The sequence below is a fragment of the Chiroxiphia lanceolata genome, chromosome 7 (genome assembly GCF_009829145.1).
Source record: "Chiroxiphia lanceolata isolate bChiLan1 chromosome 7, bChiLan1.pri, whole genome shotgun sequence".
Classification (NCBI taxonomy): Eukaryota; Metazoa; Chordata; class Aves; order Passeriformes; family Pipridae; genus Chiroxiphia; species Chiroxiphia lanceolata.
The window spans coordinates 20678797-20695904 of NC_045643.1; the positions used below are offsets into that span (position 1 = coordinate 20678797).

The 17108-nt window shown below is 34.9% G+C and overlaps 1 protein-coding gene across 10 annotated transcripts in view; it reads left to right on the plus strand.

Annotated features, from left to right (window-relative positions):
* SCN1A (sodium voltage-gated channel alpha subunit 1) overlaps positions 1 to 16845 on the plus strand; it is a 187721-nt gene extending 170876 nt beyond the window's left edge. For 4 of the 10 annotated variants that reach the window (XM_032693632.1, XM_032693631.1, XM_032693637.1 and 1 more), the window contains exons 22-27: positions 3800 to 4081; positions 10280 to 10333; positions 10660 to 10797; positions 12480 to 12584; positions 12953 to 13223; positions 13584 to 16845. In XM_032693632.1, coding sequence (XP_032549523.1) covers positions 3800 to 4081; positions 10280 to 10333; positions 10660 to 10797; positions 12480 to 12584; positions 12953 to 13223; positions 13584 to 14752 — 2019 coding nt within the window. In that variant the 3' untranslated portion in view covers positions 14753 to 16845. The remainder of the gene's footprint in view (positions 1 to 3799; positions 4082 to 10279; positions 10334 to 10659; positions 10798 to 12479; positions 12585 to 12952; positions 13224 to 13583) is intronic. The other 6 variants (XM_032693634.1, XM_032693635.1, XM_032693636.1 and 3 more) reach the window with 2 other exon arrangements.
* Positions 16846 to 17108: the final 263 nt, after the last annotated feature.

Here is a 17108-nt window from a genome sequence, read left to right on the forward strand (position 1 = left end):
TTACAGATTTCAGGAGGCCCTGATTACTCAGCTCCAAGGTAGAAATTCCTAGAAAGTCTGTGGCTGCTGAGGTGCCAGGATCTATGGAAAATATTTTGCTGTGGGAACTAAAATACATTTACATCTCACTATGTGTTCAGGTATGTCTCCCACAGCAAGGCTGAATCTAGTAAAGTTTCCTAATATTCTACTCATACAGCAGGGATAAGCTGGTGTTTTGCACAATCCTCATTCTATACATGTGAACAGGTCTGATAGAAAAACTGATTTTTTTTCTAGTTTTTATCGTTTTCTTTGGAGAGTTGCCCCAAAAAAGATATAAACAGCAATTAAAAAAAACAACTGGACTACTACTTTGTCTTGACATAAAGTCATATCAGCCAGAAGATAGGACAGACAATTAAGTGTTGCAGTAATTCTTTTATCTTATGTATAAATCTGATGTTGGAAGATAAATATTCTGAAAATGTAAGCATGAAAAATTGTGTTTATATATGAAAGACTGCTTTGTTCTAGAGGAAACATGACAGTTTTTTATTCCTGGATGAATATGAACTGAAATGAAAAATAGTCTAGAGACCCTTTGTCTTTGTAGGTATCAGGTGTTGCTTCTCACTTGCTCTTATTGCTGTTCCACCTACCTGAAGCTATAGGAAGGTGAACGAGCAGAATCAACTTGGGCTTTTGCAGCTTACTCACTGGAGTCAGCCTGGCCAACAACATCCCAGCCTTGAGGAAATACATAGGTAATCTACAAAACCAAACAAACAATTATGCAAACATCTTTTTTCCAATTTACTGTCATTATATTCTGTATGAAGAAATAACAGAAAATAAGCCCAAGAGAACAGACCTTTTAAAATAAAAAATACATTTTGAATCACATATATCTGATCTAGACTTAAGGAACAAGCCAAAATAAGAGCTTTAGTTGCCAATATTTTCTTTTAATTTTCTACAGACTTTTTCCAACAAGATGAGGATGACAATTTTCATTTCCTAAATTAACTCATTAAGAAATGCTAATTGATCTCTTTTCTGCATTCAATTCACTTTTCAATCAGTTCTCCCTTTCTTCTCTCCATTTGCTGTAACTTATGTGTGTAGGTGTTGTCTGTGTATGTATGGGTGCTATCTTGGATATATATTATGTAAGTTAACGTCATGGTTATCTTGACAGCTCTCAGCTAATTCCCAAAGCAAATACCAAAAAAAAAGTAAACCAGAAAAATGCTGTTAAAGCAATTACCTCCAACTGTATGTGTTGAAGAAATTAAAGACTTCTTCCTAAGGTGGACTTTACAGTCAGCCGAGCATCTGACCAGAGTGTAAAAATGCAGCTTTACATTATAAATATGATAGGGGAAAGGCTCCACACTGGTGGGGAGAAAAACGTCAAACAAAACCAAGATGCAAACAGGAAACAACTTCTAAAAGTTTTAATTTTCTTTTCTTCTTTTCTTAAAAAACCTTCCAGGGGGACTGGATAGCTCAAGGGGTTGGTAATAGGATACAGAGCCTTTCATCTCTAGGTCACCAGTTCGCATCCAGGCCAGGTCAGTAGTGACCAAAAATTGTTACCATGTGATGGGTTTTCAGTGACCTATATGAAATAAATTGTTGGAAGCATTGTTGGAACATTTGCTAGAACCTGTTCTCTTTTTATCCAAGAAGATGTGGCTGATCTTTTCATAGTCTCAGTGGTGAGACTGCATTACCCGTTCATCTAAAGATGCAAGACACACTGATGGCATTTTGTAGAAATCTTTCTTTCTACAACTATTATCAATTCATAGTTGTTGTAACAATTACTGTAGTTGTTAGTGTTCTGCTGCGTGTTCTGGATCTGTGCTGTGGTCCAGTGGATCTCAGGGTTGTTACAAAAGTAATTGCTACAGGCACTAAATTAAGGCAAAACCATTCTTCGTGGGAGCAGAGGTAACCATAATTTTTTTAAGTTGCAGAACTAAATTCCCATCTTATTTTCTTGACATCTTTATTTTCAGGTTTTTCACAAGATTAAACAGAGGAATTCGATCAGTGTAACACATCCGGAACATTTTTATGAGTGGAAAAAAACCCGATAAGACAAAAAGTAGCTGGCTTAGAATTTCAAAGCAGCAATAGCATAATACAGTGTCATAGACCAGGTCGTACTTGGAATAAATTCCAGAATTTCTAATTCCATCTCTAATTTTTATGTTGTTCTCAATTCCATGAAGCTAAGGATCAACAGATTTATGTTCAGAATATTACTGGGACCTTTTTAGCCTTGTCAAACACTTCTCAAAATGGCTAGCTTATGCATACATTACCTAGATACTTCACATCTTCTAAGAAATCTCAAGAAGCAAGAATGCTTCCTTTAAAGCTCTCATCAAAAATAGAAACTACCAAAAAAAAAAAAAAGCTAAATTTAAAAAAAAATCATGGTTTTATAAAAGATAAGGATTATTCTCAGTTACAGAAAGGTCCCATTTCTACTGTCTTGCAGCAGAGGAGACCCTTCTAAATAAGGAGAAAATATGCCCTGAAAATAACATTTCTACCTCAGATCTCTAAACAGGTCCTAATTCCTGGCCATAACATTTGGGAGGAGGAGGGTGTGCTGAGTGACGAATAACACAACCACAATATTCCTCTTCCAAAGGCCTTCAAGAGGCTGTGAAATACAGGTAGTAAGACGGAGCAGTTCTGAGCTTCCTCAGAACTATTTTGGTAGTGGGAAGGATGCATCTATATTGCAGGGAACAAAGATGGACTAAGACAACTTAATACTCTCCAAGTATCCATGCCAATCCTTTCCTGCCCCACTGCAGGACTTGGATTACTGAGAATCAGAGCCGTACTGTATGTTTTATTTTACATTCATACAAGGTTCCAAAAGTTTACAGAGGAAAAAAAATTAAAACAAAATATAATTTTTAGATGAGAATCCGGTATTGGATACTTAAGGATAAATAACTGCTCATCATAAAACTTTTGGTAGCTCTGACAGACACATGTGATTAATGACTGAATATATCAGAACAATACACTTTTTATTGACATAAGGTTTATTGACATCTTGCCTGCAAGTGGCTGAGAAGGCAACTGGCCAAAAGTAACTTAATGCAAAATCAAAAGCTCTAAATATGTCCTTCTTTAGATAAATGAAGGGTATTGGTGACTTAATACATGAAACAATATGACTGGAGCTTGAAATAAATTATGTTGATTCAAGTAGACACATATTGCAAAACTGTCTTGCTTTTCTATACAAAGAAATTAATCTTTGTTATAATCTTGCATGGAACAATAAGGCAATAAAGATATGTATTTAATTTGTGCATAATCCTTTTAATGTAGAGCTTAGTTTCTAGATTCATGGCATTTGTGTTTTCAGCTTAAATTTCAAAGCTTTGTTGATCAAATCTACAGGTTGCTATTTCTTTTAGACATTTTTAAGCTATAATTTGATGCATTTTTAGAATTTTGTTATGTCTATATTTTCATTCAACACATTTTTTTTTATCTAGAATACATCAATGCTAGGTTTCATCTTATTACCACCAGGTCTTCTCTTCTGTTTTTCTATTAATGATTTTCATTTTCTCACTTATTTTCCTTTTATTACATGTACTAATATTAATAACTTAAAAGAACAGTGCAATACTACAGTTATTAATGTACTGCTTTAAAATTTATAGTATTAGTTTCTGAACAAGGATTTATTAAGCATTGGTGAAACAGTATACAAAACTTATTGCTGTAAATATGCTTATACTCTTTTCTCTCTCCCCCTGTATTTGTGTACTAGGTGGTTGTGAATGCCCTTTTAGGAGCAATTCCATCCATCATGAACGTGCTTCTCGTTTGTCTTATATTCTGGCTAATTTTCAGCATCATGGGAGTAAATCTGTTTGCTGGGAAGTTCTACTACTGTGTTAACACCACAACTGATGAAAGGTTTGAAGTCGACCAAATCAACAATTTTAGTCAGTGCGAGGAACTCATAAAAAACAATCAAAGTGCCCGATGGAAAAACGTGAAAGTAAACTTTGATAATGTAGGATTTGGGTATCTTTCTTTACTTCAAGTAGTAAGTGATCACTCTTTATATACCTTTTACTGTTTATATGTAATAGTGAAAAGCAATTCTAGCAACAAAGAGAGAAAACATTTACCTGATTATTTTTATCTGTGACTTAGTAATACCACTGCACTGGTAATTGATCAATCTTTTCATCCTAAGCAGCACGTAGAGCCTACTAGGATGAATAAAGAATTTTTAGGACATCTAAAGAAACAAGTGCTGTTCTTCCCATTTATAGCTCCCTTAGTCCTCCAGCCCCTTCCAACTTTTAAAGTTTCTAGAAGTACCTAGGAATGGTATTCAGCTACCTGAATATTTTAAGTTTTCCTGTTGCTGAAAAACAAACATCTCCATTGGTGTGATTAAGTCACAGAGAAGAATTCCAGGTAGTAAACCTCATCTGTCATGTGGCTGCCACAAGTGCAGACTTAGGTGATCTAAGAAGCAATTTCTCATTCAGGAGAGAAATAAGAAAAGAAAAATATCACTGAATACCATAATCTATGAAATATTTTCCCTGATATTTCTGTGCATAACCACCTAGTGGTTTATTTAGCAAAAACCAAGGGAAGAAGGAAGAAAATATATGCAGAAAGATACTGTAAGATTACACATTTACTATCAAAAATTGTGTCCACACAACACAGTCTGTCTTTGTATTTTGAAGTAGCTAACAGGCTGACCCAGCTTTAATCAAGAAAATTCTGAACTCTAGCATATGTCGTGTGTCTTCAGCAACCTCTAGGGGTTTTTTTAGGTTGCTGTCTAATTCTGTAGCATCTTAGGTTTCATTTTTTTAGCTTTTAAATAAGTTTCTAGCTTTTATGCTGGCATGTGAAATCTCAGTAGTACAAATCATTAACATGACGAAGTTGTATCGACATGGTCCTGCACAAAGTCTAAAACAGTAGTTCTGAGCAGTGTGAACTGCCTCTCCCAGATAACATATCATCTTACCTGTGTGACTGATAACTCTGACAATTTAAGTAATCATTTCATTATGATTATTTACTTTACTGTCACATCAGGAAAGAGTGGAGAGGGACCAACAGTGTTAAAGAAATAAACTACTGAATATGACATGGTTTTGATAACAAAATTTTATTGTAATAGAAAGACTTTCAATTCTTATTTTCTTTGCCTTATTTATGAAATCCACTGACCCAGAGGGCAGAATGTTTTATTACACATGTTCAGGATAAACAAGACATCAACAAAACTCAAAAATGATGTGGGGTTTTTTTTTGTGTAAGTAGAATATCCACTTATTGCTAAAATGCCTGTAAAAGCATGAAAGGTTTTTTTTTGTCTAACATACCAGAAAAACAGGGGCACTTCTCTCATTGCACAAAACAGACACTTGGCCCTGCATCTTTTAAGGCTTGGTAAGTAAGCCACCGGTAATAACTTTGGAGTTATGGAATGATAAGAGCCCTAGGGCAAAGAAAGAAAAATATCAGCTTGATTTTCAGTTACTGTATTATAATGTGCAGAATCTATGTTTTTTCACCTTCAAAACACAATTCATAAATGTTTGAGATTCTTACATTACTTTCTCAATCAAAGAAGACAGTTATAAGGTGATTTTTTATTTGATGTATAAAGTACTTAGAACGAGACTCTAGAACAGGGCTCCAAAGCCATCACACCCAAAAGAAACATGAAAATTGAATAGATATGTCATTGTCCTTGATTTACCTACCCTTCCTAAACACCTTGCAGCAATAGGAATGATGATTAAATACTAAGATATTACTCAAATAGAGGTATACGTTACTATGTCAGAAAGAAAGATAAAGCTATTGAAACTTTAGTATTTGGCCTAAAATAAGATACTGAGCCTGAAAAATCTGATTATAAAATCATGGTTGCAAGTGGATTACTTTTTGTGAACCTAATGTGAACATTAATGGCCTTTTTAAAACATCCTAATGATTAGTTGAAAAGTCTACTGAAGTCATTTGGTTCTCCACCTTAACAGCTCCTGGCATAGACTGCTGTTAGGTTGTGATGGACCGGAGAAAATAACCCCACAGAGGTCAACGTCATTTTTCTGGTGACAATCTCCGTGATAAGTATCAATGCATGAGTTACTGATACAGGTCCCTGTTTTCAGGAGTCTACAAACTAACTACAGAAAGCTTCCTCTTATTCCCCAGTATTTCCATTCTCCATTATGCCCTCGGACTCATGCCTTTTGCATCAGTTAAAGAATGTAAATCTCTTCAGCTTTTCTGTGTTACAGGAACCATAACATTAGTGTTACTTTCTGTGTCACTATCTTGAGTGAATACTACTGGAAGTAGTACCATTTTCATGACAAAAAGGGGAAATGAAACCAAGTCAAAAGAACTCCAAAACTCCAAACCCAGACACTGAGGACTTTACTATTCTGGGAAAGACATAAGTCCTCTGAAAAACTTTTTTTTTTATATTTCTGATAGTATGTGGGTCTGTTCATCCCAGAAAACTCTTCTTTTTTGTACGAGTTATATAGAAAAGAAACATAGGTATTTCACACAGAAGAATTCAAAAATTTTGGGGTAATTTCAGAAAGAAGTATTGTGGGCTCAAAAAATAGAAGTGTCATAGTAGCATTTTAAGCAAAAATAACCCTCTGATAAGCTCTTTCTTGAGTTTACTTGGTAGTGCTGGCAAATGAATTTCTGGAATGAGGGGCCGAAGAAAACAACATAACCTAATTTTTGGTTGGGGTTTGGTTTTTGTCTTTTTTCTTTTGGGAGACAGGTGTGTGTGGAAAATCTTTAGTATTATAGCAATGTTACAATTCTTACTGCCCAAAAATACAGGCTAACCATATATGTCATTGATAAAACCAAGTTTTATAGACTTTGTTGATCAGACTATTTTCCAGAATTCTTACAGAATCTAGAGTATAAGTACTTATGCCATCAGCACATAAGTACACATTCTCTCTATAAGATTTTTTTTCTTCTATGATGCAGCATAGATCATGTTGGTTTGTGTGGATCGTCAAGCTTTTTTCATTTCTTGGTCTGAACTTGCTTGAGTATTTCTCTGTCCCTAAAGAGAAGTATCAAAACAGAGACAGATATACTGGAGAAATTCCTTTCACAATTGGCGTGCATCAAAGAGTGAAGAGGAAGAGGTTGGTGTACACACAGATGTGGCATCTGCCTTGATAATTTTATGCCTTTTAACTTGAACCTAGTGTTTGGATTCTTTGGTAAGTAAATCTCACAGAGGTCTGCTTTTATCCTGCTAGTAAGCATATACCCTGCTTGCCAGGATAAAATGTGGCAAACCAGTGGGTCTCAAAGCACAATATTATATTATACTCTTGTTACTAATATCAATAAGAAGATACATCTTGTGAAGTGCAGGGTAAAAAAATCAGAAGTTGAATTCTAGGGCTAGAAGTTTAGGATACCTTCAAAGTTCCAGCAGGTCAGTGTTTTAAAAGCAAGATGCTATTGTATCTTCAAAAAGGAATCTTCCTGGTGTTTATTTCTGGTAAAGAAATTGAGTAGTGAAACTCCAGCATGACTTACAACTTCATTAAAAATTATTTATCAGGGGAAAAAAAAGTCTGTGTACTTTTACCAATATTTAAGGAGAAGAAGGATTGTTGTTGTTGTTTTTTCTAACTACATATGAATCAGCATTTGAATATGTGTCATTGAAATTTCCTTGGGGGAAAAAAATTTGGAACAGATGCTGATTTCAGTTATACTGCTGTAATCTCTGAAATCAATGAATTGCTCCTGATTTAGTGTCACTGAAAATATACAATATATTTTATATGGTAATATGCAAAAAGGAAACTAATAATTTGATCTCCTGTCATTTTCTGTATTTTCTATTCTGTATGCACAAATATTCAAATGATATCTTATTTTTGATAAAGAAAACCTATTGCAGATAAATATAAGCAGGCCTACAGTAGAAATAATGCTATCACAAAATGTGATGCCTTGACTTTCTTTCTTAATTTCTTCAGTAATTGTAAAATCTTACAGTTTTGTGAAACTCATTGTGGAAAACACAAGACAGTAATGTGTTATATTTCTATTTTTCCATGCCCACACTCTTTTCAAGTTTCCTTTTTAACAACAACAACAATAATAATAATACAGATCAGTTCTTCAGTTTTCTAGCACTAGCTGAAAGGTCCTGTCTGTTTATAGTGCAGTACTTTACTGATCATGATGAAGCTTAATATTTTAAAATTAGTCTGTTTTTTTTCATTCACTCTAGTCTAGGTTACACTAATAAATTTACAAAAACCCAATAATAATTCCATTTTGCCTGGAGGATGATATACAAAGATCATCATGTGTCTGAATCTGAGGCAACAGCACACACTTTGCAGAAGTGCCAATCCATCATTTACATCATCTTTTTGCTATAAAAGTATGCCAGTTATTTGCATTTAGAGTTTCAGGCTGAAGTGCTGATTTCAAGTTATGACATTCCAAAAAAATGCAAATAGTGTACCAAGACAGAAACAAAAGTAGCACTGTAAGACATGAAGTAATCATCCTGTCCTATTTAGACCTCGTTAGATGAAATACCGAGTCCCGTTTTGGTTGTCATTTCAAGAGATGAACTAGTGTAAGAGAGCTCAGAGGAGAATAATGAGAATGATCAGAGGTCTGGAAAACAAGATCTGTGTGGAAAGATTGAAGGAAGAGTGATCACTGTCTAAAGAAGAAAAGCAGCAACAATCAGTTTGCAATAAATAAAAGATGCTGCATGAAGGTGATTAATACTGTTCTCCAGATATGTAATGACTATGACAAGTGACAGTCTTAAAAGGCAACAGAAAGATGTAAGTATTAAGAAACAATAAAAGCAAGTGCTGGAATAAATATTTTTATAAGGTTGTGGAGTGTTCACCATTAAAAGCCTTTGAGAACAAGTTAAACACATATTAGTAATTACATAAATAAAGCTGATCTACTTCTCCTAATCCCTTGCAGTCCAAATATTCCAAAAGGACTTTAAATTCTTCAGATGAGACTTCTACTTTTTCAGATTTATTGTTGATTTATTGGTCCTCTGATACTACACTTTGATTTCACCACTGCCTGAACTTCATATTTTCTGTGTTGACCCCAAGATGTGAAAGGTGATATATATTGGATTTGCTTCTAAGGATAATCATGCTCTTTTCAGTATTCCACTCTTTCAGAAGTGTGTAAGAGACCTCTTTTCCTATAAGAGAATAATTTCTTCTTGTTTTAAGTTCACTTCAGGATGATGCCAAACTGCTGCATAAGCAAAGGCTTTTTGAAACTTTCACTAGAAATTAAACCTCAGGATGATGGTGATGCAGCAATAACCATGGATGAAGAGTGTTCCACTCCTGATTCCATTCTGCAACTGGTCTCTATGGCAAGAAATATGAAGGAACCAATGATCTGCAGCCTTGTTTAGCAAAATTATAATGAGGATTGAATGACAGAGAACAGTCTACTTCTTTGCTTTATTTTGAGCACAACTGGATTAAAAAATTAGTGATTTCTATTTGGAGATGTTGTCTAGTTAAAAGATAATTGCTACAACAGAGAAAACTACTTTCTGTTTGAACTCTCAGATTAAGCAATCTACACTTCACCATCAAATATAAAAATTTACAGATTTTGGGCAGAGGAAATAGCTATAAAATTTCACTAAATGCTGTCATCTATGAGGCATATTAAGTATTCAATGCACATAAAACACTTGTGAAAATAGAAGTATTAAATCAGGTATAATCTTTCAAAGTATAGAAAAATCTAAATTCTGGTTGATAGGAAAATACCTCTTTTGAGCTGATCAAATTTTTGGTTCCCTTTCATTGCCACCTTTTGACTTGAGAGGGAGGAACTACATATCAGTCTTCATTGGGGGCAACTCAGTTACATAAGGCTACTTTTCAGCCTTTGCAGTTGACATGATTTGATGAACTAAAATGATACTGCCTTCTATGATTTTCGATAATTAATTAGAAATGAGAAATAAGTTGATTACGCTTACTGATTAAAATTTTCATATAGAGACAAACTAGTGGGATACACAGCAGTATATCCAATGAGCAGCTCTGTAGAAAGCCAAGAGACAAAATTCTTAGAAATCTAATGTTATGCTAATTATTCCTGGTGCTGTACTGAGTTGCTGGAAATTATTAAATGAGTTGTCTTCAAGCTCTATGCTTAAACAGGTGTGTACTGTTTACAGGCTACATTTAAAGGCTGGATGGATATTATGTACGCAGCTATTGACTCAAGAGATGTAAGTACTGCAAATATTTCAGATTACCTTTTTTCTTGAGGTATGTCTATCAACAAGTGTTTTACATAAGCAATTAATATCCATACAACAGAATGAAAAAAGAAATTAATTAGTGTGAGATTCTGTGGTAAAAAAATATGGAATACTGAAAGCAAACTGCCAGGTGCTCTCACCTATAGATGGAATGGACAAAATATGTTGATAAATGTGATAGGAGTATTGTCCAAACACAAAATATTGGGGACAATTTGCACAAGGTTGGCACTTGTTCAGTTGAAGTTTTCACATGAAATCTTAGGAATGGTATTTCACTTTTTTTTCCTTAGGTATTACAGCAACCCAAGTATGAAGACAACCTGTACATGTATTTGTATTTTGTTATCTTTATTATTTTTGGGTCTTTTTTCACCCTGAACTTGTTCATTGGTGTCATTATTGATAACTTCAATCAACAGAAAAAGAAGATAAGTATTGTTTCATTTCCCTTCTAAAGATATTCTAAAATATTGCATTTTTGCAGGTGCATGATATATGGAAAGTACACCCATGGTTTGTTCAAAATGGAAAAAGCTGAAGTATATTAGGACATAAAATCATACCTCTAGTAGGCATTAACATCACAAAATTTTTCACTGTAGTGAATGGGACAGATGTTGTCAATGTCCAGTTTAGTCTTCCTCAAGTCATCTGCTTTTTCATGCCTGACCTTCATGAAATCACCTTGCATGATCAAACTACTGACTTAGGTCTCTACATCAAAGCACTCATCATTTCTTGAATTTTCTTTCTTCTTGATTTTTAGCTATTCTATCAGCACACAAACAAATAACTAGCTGGTCATGAAACATAAAGCATTATTTCATCACACAACTTCAGGTGCTATTATAATGGTCACTACAGATGCTGTTTTAATGAACTCAAGTACTCAAGTTCTACTTTGTGGCACTGAACAATCTTAACCACTTGTAGCAGGAGTGGTTTCTAACTATCTCAGGGCCTTTTTTATTGTTTCACAGTGCAGATGTAAAAATCTCACTGGTATAGATGGTCTGAGTATAAATGCTCATCTTTAAAATTATTTTCTGTAAATAAATAAAGCAAAGAAAGCTAAAGGAAAAAAGCAGCTACAAATTACTAGTTTACTTTTACTTTACTGGACTGCATCACTTTCTTTGGGTTTATATTAACAACAAGAGATGCTAAGTAAGATTTTTGGAAGCTGTACATGGTAGAGACCTAGAGGTATATGGTTAGGGAGCCTGTCCAGCTTAGAGTCCGTGCAATCCCATGTCTTCAAGCTTCCCATGCACTCATCCACAAAGGGCTGTATCCAATCCTATGCATGCATTGACATTCCTGGAATTAGATGTCTGCAAGTATCTTTTATCAATTACAAATTTTCTTCATGAGGTATGGGAAGTCTGAAAGGTTTTCATTCAAGCTGTCCCTAAAAGGAGGTTACTATGGATTTTGCCTAGGTTGCCACGAATGACCCATAATTCTCTCTTTATTGTTACTCTCAAACACCAGAGGCCTGTTCAGGCTTTTGCTAAACTGAACTTCATTGAACATGGAAGCTAATCAAGATAAAAGACTTAAAAAGAGAACATTTTGCTCTTAACAGTATCAAGAGTGCTTCAATCTTTACCTAAGTTTCTCCAAAGTCTGAAAATCCATCGTCTCAAAAACCTTGAAGACTTTGAGTCCCAATGCTAATATTATGATTGCTAGAGATACCTAAAGCACTAACACATTCATGTACTGAAAACCTGACTTTGTCTGCTTCCTTTGTTTCACTAAAATTGCAGAAGTGACAGTACTGAGCAGTCTAGACTATTTGAGCTTCTCTCAAATACTACTTACTGTATCTCTTCCTATAAACGAGGCACTGAAAATGATTTCTTGGAGGTCAAGGAAAATAACTGTAGAGAAATGTTGCATTCCTTTTTGCTTTTGTGAGATGCAGTACTGGATGCCCAGACAACTTCTAGACTAAATGTTTACTTTGGACAGACAGCTGCATTTGCCAGCTAAGAGATTTTTCCCAATTCAGTATCAATCAATCAATCAATTGTATTTTTCTAAGAGTTTTTTTCAGCACTGCATATGAATGTGATTATAACCAGTTTTGATTTCATGTTTTTACTTTGGAGGTCAAGACATATTTATGACAGAAGAGCAGAAGAAATACTACAATGCAATGAAAAAGCTGGGATCCAAAAAACCACAAAAACCTATACCAAGACCAGGGGTAAAATTATTTATACACATCAGACCAATAGCTATTTACAAAGAGTTTTTACTGATACAGAGAGAGCAGAAATATGCCCAGGTGAAAATTACCATTTATTGTGTATTAGTCAGCAGAAATGGAAAATAAAAACAGAAAAAAAATATTTTTCCCTGACAAGCATTTTATGTATGAATATGTAACTGAGGAGGCTGAACTAAGCCATTGTATTTGAGTATTCAAGACCACTAGTCTTAAGTACCACTAGACCGCATTTTTATTGAAGTCTCATAGGCATTACTGCATGTGGTTTTCTACCTTCTTGTAACAGGAAAAGAAAAAAAAATTACAGTTTGTATTGAATGTTTCTTTTTTACTTTCCTCCTCAGAATAAATTCCAAGGCATGGTCTTTGATTTTGTGACACAGCAAGTATTTGACATCAGCATCATGATTCTTATTTGTCTTAATATGGTTACCATGATGGTAGAAACTGATGACCAGAGTAAAGAAATGGAAAATATTTTATACTGGATAAACCTGGTGTTCATTGTCCTTTTCACTGGAGAATGTGTCCTGAAATTAATTTCACTTCGCCATTACTACTTCACTATAGGCTGGAACATTTTTGATTTTGTGGTTGTCATTCTCTCAATAGTAGGTAAGTCTTGTTTATTAAAGTAAAAAGAAGGTGAAATGAATAAGATGTGAACTTTTACTTGAATAGAGTTTATATGATTAGCTTTTGCCTTTGCAAGTTTTATCAACCAAGGCATTCAACATCTCATTTTATCTCATACTTTAGCTAAACCAACCATCAAAACTGTTACAATCATTCAACATATATTGCACCTGCAACTATTAAGTATAACTTCTATAACAGAAACTATTCAAGTGGGATCTACAGAATATCTTGAATTGCTACACAGAACCAACAATTTTAAAACTATTTTTCTAAATTTCTACTGTGATATGGAAATTAAGTGATAATGTGTCTTGGTTTTCTTCTTTTCTTTTTTAGGAATGTTTTTAGCTGAGATGATTGAGAAGTACTTTGTATCCCCCACACTATTCAGAGTCATCCGACTTGCCAGAATCGGTCGAATCCTGCGCCTCATTAAAGGCGCCAAGGGAATCCGCACTCTGCTTTTCGCTTTGATGATGTCTCTTCCTGCTCTGTTCAACATTGGTCTGCTGCTCTTCCTGGTCATGTTCATCTATGCGATATTTGGCATGTCCAACTTTGCCTATGTTAAGAGGGAAGCTGGTATAGATGACATGTTCAACTTTGAAACGTTTGGCAACAGCATGATCTGCCTGTTTCAGATCACCACGTCTGCTGGCTGGGACGGTTTGCTCGCCCCGATTCTGAACAGTGGGGAGCCCGACTGTGACCCTAACAAGGCTCATCCTGGGAGCTCTGTGAAAGGTGACTGCGGCAACCCTTCTGTTGGGATTTTCTTCTTTGTCAGCTACATTATCATCTCCTTTCTGGTAGTGGTGAACATGTACATTGCTGTGATTTTGGAGAACTTTGGTGTTGCGACTGAGGAAAGCGCTGAACCCTTGAGCGAGGACGACTTTGAGATGTTCTATGAGGTTTGGGAGAAATTTGATCCCGATGCAACACAATTCATGGAATTTGAGAAATTGTCTGATTTTGCAGCAGCACTTGAGCCTCCTCTTCATTTACCCAAACCAAACAAAGTCCAGCTCATTGCAATGGATCTGCCCATGGTGAGTGGTGACAGAATTCACTGCCTTGACATCCTGTTTGCTTTCACAAAGCGTGTTTTGGGGGAAAGTGGAGAGATGGATGCCCTCAGAATACAGATGGAAGATCGGTTTATGGCATCCAATCCTTCAAAAGCTTCCTATGAACCAATTACGACCACATTAAAACGAAAACAGGAGGAAGTATCTGCTGTTATTATCCAGCGTGCTTTCAGACGTCACCTTTTAAAACGAACAGTAAAACAAGCTTCCTTTATCTATAACAAAAACAAAACCGAAGGAGGGGCTGTTCAGGGTCTGAAAGATGAAATCCTTATTGACAAGTTAAATGAAAACTCATTTACAGAGAAAACTGATATAACTGCATCAACAGCAGTTTGTCCACCTTCTTATGATCGTGTAATGAGGCCTGTCAAAGAAAAGCATGAAAAGGAAGATAAAGATGGTCAGAAATAAAAGCAAATCACAAGCAAAATCATATATGTGCAAAATAGTTCATAGCCTGTAAGGATCACGTGTTTGTGTCAACAGGACTCCTGAAGGAGGTCTATGCCAAACTGACAATTTTTACAAATCTACTGTACATTAAAGGTCAGTGCCTATTAAAAGACAGTGACCCCTTGTCAGTGACTGTGACTGTGATAAGAGGAAACAACCTTGACAGGAGGTTACTGTTCTCACTACCAGCTGACACTGCTGAAGAGGAGAGAAAAAATGGCTACACAGACTGTAGGGACCAGTTAAAGGGGTGCAAAACCAAGTATTTGTGTGTTTAGCATAAAACAATATGGTAACTGTATCCACTGTTTGCATTTCAACTGCCACATACTTCATATTTTTACAAAATCTGTGTTGGTGGATTCATCTTGTTTTTATTCATATGTTGTTTATTATATGTGACTATTTTTGTAAATGGGGCTTCTGTTTGGGAAGGGGATTAAGTACACCTTTACAGGTACAAGGGCCAGGTGTTCTATTATATGACTAATATACACAAAGAAATTATTTGCATGAAGGCATGCTGCACTTATAGATCATGCATGAAAATAACATAAAGTCACAAAGAAAAACAGGTTTTTTTAGTACAGTGTTTCTGGAAAGGAATAACAGATTTTGAGGTGCTTAATTAATGTATTCATGTTGTATCATGTCCAAACAAGTCTTGGTATGCCTGTAAAGTCCCCTACAACTCACAAGAATAGTAGAGATGGTTTATTTTTTGCACAAACCATTAAGTTTCAAGCAGTGCAAACTTCTTTCTAGGTCTGGAGTCACAGATTTTGTCTTTGTCAAATGTCTTTCTGCATACAAATACTAAATGAATCTGCCTCAGCCCTCCAAATTGATCAAAAGGAGCCCTTTATAAAGTTGTTCTGCTTTATCCTGCAGTATTGTTTAGCCATCTTCAGCTCTCAGTAAGGTTGATGTTGTTGTACACATTAATGAAAAGCCCTCTGCTATGTAAATAGTAATTTTTAACCTGTGGTGCATGTTTGAGCAAACAGATAATGACTTTAGCACATTTATTGCATCAAATATGTACCACAATAAGTGTAGTGTGCAAGCGTTCAACAGGAAAAATTACGTATTATCTACCATTATAGATAGTTTGGATGCAATCAATGCATGTTTATATTGCCTATGCTGCTGTTCCTTTGACTGTCCAGGATTCTTAAACATTAAAAGCCATACATCAGAGCTAAGTGAAATAAACTACTCAAGAAGACCTCATTCCTCCATACCATTAAGCAATATTTTGCAGCTATTTAGGAGCTTATTTGTTTTACATTTCTGAATTTTCAGTGAAGAGCATATACTGTATATCCAAACTGTACAGACATGTTGAAAATTACTAAACCTGTTGAAAATAATGTTAGGATTTTATAAGCAAATATAAATACTGTAAAAATCATTTTATTTTATTTTTCAGCATTATGTACATAAAACAAGAACTGAATTTTATCTTCAGGTTGATGTCACACCATTTTTGTTACTTTCTGTCCATAGCACTTTTTCACGGAACTCCAGAGAACAAAATACAACTACATGAATGGATAGCTGTACGTTCTTATTTTTTACAATATTTGCCAACATGTCACTACTTTCTGCAAAGTAAGTTCATAATTTGCTTCAAAAAGCTAAGTTTTTTTGCAGTTGGGAAATGGTCTAAAGTTCAAATTGAATGTCTAAGCAGTGCCTGCATCATAAGTTTTCAGATACAACCTTTCTTTCACAGAATCCTTAATCTTTTCTCATAGTTACTCACAGATTTTCTTTTTTAGTCATACTGCACTAGGACAGCTCTAAATGTTATCTAGGGTCCACAATATTTTTTCACAAAGAGAAAGTAGCAAAATTGTATAATCCAACACATCAGGACATTTTATGTTTCTTACACAGGAAAATTAAATATAGATTACTTTTATTAAAATTATTGACTAACTCTGTATTAGTGAACTGCATGCAGGAAAATGCTACTATTACCCTAACTGATGCTAAAAAAACATTATTAATGCGTCAAAATAATAAAGATTACATTTTTTATTGTATGTTCCTTTTCTCTTTATTATCTGACATTAATATAAAAAGGTATGCTTCTAAAACCACAGAATGAGAGGGTACTGAAAACCTTTACAGCCATACTGTTCTTTCACTAGCAAATCCTTAGGACTTGCTTGTTAGTCACCAACTAGGAATTTCTATTTCAATGTATGTTAGACAGTGAGCATGATGATTCTGCATGTATCAATAGTTCTGCCTGAGTGACCTCATGACTTCATGACTTCATGCAGCAGCCCCATGCAGTGGGGTA